At 41.4% G+C, this 4,342-nt stretch overlaps 1 protein-coding gene across 1 annotated transcript; it reads right to left on the bottom strand.

The window, feature by feature from the left end:
- Positions 1–492: 492 nt before the first annotated feature.
- Positions 493–2,467, bottom strand: LOC140565119 (NLR family CARD domain-containing protein 3-like). Its single transcript, XM_072690929.1, has one exon. The coding sequence runs from the start codon at positions 2,323–2,325 to the stop codon at positions 493–495; it is 1,833 nt and encodes a 610-aa protein (XP_072547030.1). The 5' UTR covers positions 2,326–2,467.
- Positions 2,468–4,342: the final 1,875 nt, after the last annotated feature.

Raw genomic sequence — 4,342 nt, 5'->3', positions numbered from 1 at the left:
GGCTTCGTAAGAAGCATTTAAAGGTCCTGGAGTGGCCTAGCCAGTCTCCAGATCTCAACCCCATAGAAAACCTTTGGAGGGAGTTGAAATATATATATATATTCACTAAACATCACCTGGAGTTCAGTAAAATCCATCATTACCAGATGGGAGGAATATGGCACATGTGTAAATCTACTTAGAGCAGGTAGGAGACTAGTGAATGAGGGCCCAAGACCCCTGCGACTACTCTGAAGGAGTGTATCTCCCATCCCATCAGAAGTCATGGGTGTTTAGGTGGCCTCCCACACTAGTCTCCTTTAAGAAAGGCTTCTTTTTTAGATGACATTAAAAAAAATATATATATATAAACTGTGGGTACAGTACAAATGGGAAATTCTAAATAAAAAAAAAACATGGTTACACAGGTAACTTATGTCTGATCTTCATACTGATAAGATAAAATTAACATGGTTTATAAATTTAGGTGTTGTGTTAATGTAGATCTAACACTCACAAAGCTCTTCTGCAGACAGTCACAGCTGGGATCAGTCTCCTATAACCCTCCTCTGATGTGTTGTATTTCTTCAGGTCCAGCTCCTCCAGCACCTCCTCTGAGGTCAGAAGCATGCAGGCTAATGCTGAACACTGTCCAGGAGAAAGCTTTATGTCTGATCGTTTCTCTGATTTTAGATACTCCTGAATTTCTATGGAGAGAGACTGGTCTTTCATTTCAGACAGACAGAGGAACAGATTAATGGATCTCTCAGTAGGAAGAGAACTGTGATCTCCTTTGATTAAGCTCTTGATGTACTCTAAGATTGTCTTTGAGTGTATGTGTGTGTGTACCAGTAGACCCTGTAAGAGTCTCTGATTGGACTTCAGTGAGATGCCCAGCAGGAAACGGAGGAAAAGATCCAGGTGTCCAGTCTGACTCTTTACAGCTTTGTCCACAGCTCCCTTTAGCTGATCATTCAGTGGATTATTCTTAGGCAGAGATCTGTAGTGATTTCTCCTGGTGCTACCTCTGTCCTCATCACTGTCAGAGCCACCACTGTCACTACTGTCCTCAGAGTCTTCACTGCCACTACTGTCATAATAAGCATGATGTTTGTTAAGAAGACCCAGTGGAAGATTGGCAGACCACAGTATGTCCTCCATGTTTTTCCTCCTGTAGCAGTGAAACACATAAACAGCAGCCAGGAACTCCTGAAAGCTCAGATGAACAAAGCAGTAGACCTTCCTTTGGTAAAGCACACATTCCTCCCTAAAGATCTCAGTGAAAATCCCAGAATACACTGAGGCCTCAGTGACGTCTATACCGATCTCTCTCAGGTCCTCTTCATAGAACATCACATTGCCCTTCATCAGCTGTTTAAAAGCCAGTTCAGCCAGTTTCAGAAGCTCAGTTCTGTTGGATTCCAGCAGTTTCTTTGGGTCTCTCTCATGGTTCTCCTCATACTTCTGGTTCTTCATGTTGGTCTGAGTGATCAGGAAGTGGGAGTACATTTCAGTCAGAGTTTTAGGGATTTCTGTGTGAGGCTGTTTGATGAGTCTCTGAAGCACAGTGGCTGAGATCCAGCAGAAGACGGGAATGTGGCACATGATGTGGAGGCTCCTCGCTGTCTTAATGTGGGAAATGATTTTCTGGGCTTGGTCTTGGTCACTGATCCTCTTCCTGAAGTACTCCTCCTTCTGTGAGTCGTTAAATCCTTGGATTTCCGTCACACGGTTGATGTTTTTAGGAGGGATCTGATTGGCTGCTGCAGGTCGGCAGATTATCCAGATTAGAGCAGATGGAAGCAACTCTCCTTTGATGAGGTTGGTCATCAACACACCCACTGATGAGGTCATGGTGATGTCAGATACTTTCTCACACTCCTCAAAGTTCAGTGGAATTCTGCTTTCATCCAGACCATCAAATATGAACACAGCTTTAAGCTCCTCATAGATCTTTGGATCCAGGTCTTTAAGCTCAGGATGGAAGTCACACAGAAGTCCATGAAGACTGTACTGATGGTCTTTAATCAAGTTCAGCTCCCGGAACAGAAGAACAAACATGAAATCTACATCCTGATTGGCTTTTCCCTCGGCCCAGTCCAGAATGAACTTCTGCACAGAGACAGTTTTTCCAATTCCAGCAATGCCTTTAGTCAGCACACTTCTGAGAGCTGGCATTTTTGTTTTTTCATCTTCTCGTTCTTTGTATGAATTTCTCCTAAGAGCTGGGGCTTTTAGTCCTTTATCCTTTTGTTCCTTGAGATCTTTATGATCTTGTAGAGGTTTAAAGATGTCTGAGCAGTTGATTGGAGTATCTTCTCTGTGTCTCATGGGAGTTTTCTCCATCTGTAGAACCTCATGTTCTTCATTCACTCCTTCGCTCTCTCCTTCTATGATGTAGAGCTGTGTGTAAATCCTGTTCAGGAGGGTTTTATTCTCTTCTGTTTTGATCCCTCAAATAAACTCTCATACTTCTTCTTCATGCTGCTTTTGTGTCTGTTTAGGACATCGTTCACTGGTTGCTGAGAATCCTGCTGCAGGGGTTCAGGTCCCTCCATCACTGTGTGTGTGTGCAGTGCAGCTTCTTTGGAACTTTGTCTGATTGGTTGGTAAACACACCGCAACACAAACATCAGAAACACAAATGTCAAACTACTAAACTATTTATCATAAAATCTTTTGTCATTTTTCCATTGCATTTATTCTGCCTGTCATCCTTTCTACACTCATTGGCCATTTTATCAGAAACACAAAGAAGCACCACAAAACTGTATATGTGTATACAGTTACAGACTGCAACACTCTTTTATGGTAAGGGACCAGAACAACGGTACTTGTGAATGAATACAACTGATTTGTTTATGTGCGACAGATCAGGTACATTAACATCAGCGTTATTTCAGTTTATTACTGCACTAGAAGTGTGGTTTACTCACTGAAATGGAATTTTCACCGAAATGCTAATAGCTAAGTGCTAAGTAGTGCAAACTAAACTCATGTAAACCCTGTTTAAAATTGTGCTTTGATAGTAAAGATAAGCTGCACAATAAGTGATTACCAGTGTGTGTGTGTCTGTGTATTCTTTTGCTTCGTTGCTCATCAGTGTTTCAGTGAAAGATAATGACTCACTGATAATGAATGTAATGAATGTAAGAAGATGAATGTAAGAAGATGTCTCATCGACTGGTCACTCTTCACAGAAACACAGCTGGGTTCTGAAGGTCCTGCACGCTTTTCCCTGAGAGCAGTTGATCTACAATGAGAGTAAAGTGTTCAGTAAATTCTTTCTTTAGTCTGAGTGTAAGAGACAATATTAACTCTTCTAAGTGCTGATGGAAACTTACTCACCTTGGGTCAGAGGTTTCTTCTCCACTGCTGGACTGATGAAGCTCCATCGTAGAGGGTTTAAAGGTAAAGGTAAAGGTGCACGTATTTGTCACTGTACAGTGTACACCGCACAGCGAAATGTGTCCTCCGCATTTAACCCATCTGTGGTAGTGAACACACACACACACACACTAGTGAACTAAGGCCAGTGAGTACACACACACACCCAGAGCGGTGGGCAGCCAACTCCAGCGCCCGGGGAGCAGAGATGGTAAAGGGCCTTGCTTAAGGGCCTAACAGTGGCATCTTGCCAAGCCCGGGAATCGGGCTACAGTGACTGAAATGAAAGAGTTTTGAGCAAATTTCAGTGATTTATTCATTTGGGAAACATTTGATTTTCTTTATTATAAACAGCACTAATTAGTATAACATTACCTTTAAATATGGATAAGCAATTGATTTTTTTTATTCTGTACTCTCCCCATAAAAACATGTACAGTGTGTGTAATAATGTGACTCTACCCCATCCACATGGAGACATGGAAGAGTGGAGGAGAACTCAAATCCCTGTAATAAACAAACAGTCACATAAAGTAGACATTACTTACTGATACATCAATTACTTATGATTTTTCATGATGCCACATAAAAATAACTCCTTTACTCCTACAATAATTACCAGTGACTACCACATGTTCTAGACTGGAGACTTAATTACCAGGTTATGTAGCTAAATTAGAGAACTAACTTTCCCGTCTCTGCAGCTGAACCAATCTAACCTGTGGATCAGTTTGTTCACATTTAACAGTCTAACGGTCACTACAGAACACAGTAGATTCAAATGTAGATGATGGGTAATTAACGAAGTACCACTACAGAAATGTACTTGAGTATTAAATAAGGAACTGTACAGTTTCGGCACATCAGTAAAACCACATTACAGACAGAAACAGCATAGAAACCATTATTACTAATACAAACTGACTGAGTGATGTCATGCAATGAGAGGTGAACATGTGATTCACTCTATTTTGGA

The sequence above is a fragment of the Salminus brasiliensis genome, chromosome 11 (genome assembly GCF_030463535.1).
Source record: "Salminus brasiliensis chromosome 11, fSalBra1.hap2, whole genome shotgun sequence".
NCBI lineage: Eukaryota > Metazoa > Chordata > Actinopteri > Characiformes > Bryconidae > Salminus > Salminus brasiliensis.
Note: the sequence above shows the minus strand (reverse complement) of the source record. Positions and strands in the feature narration are given on the sequence as shown.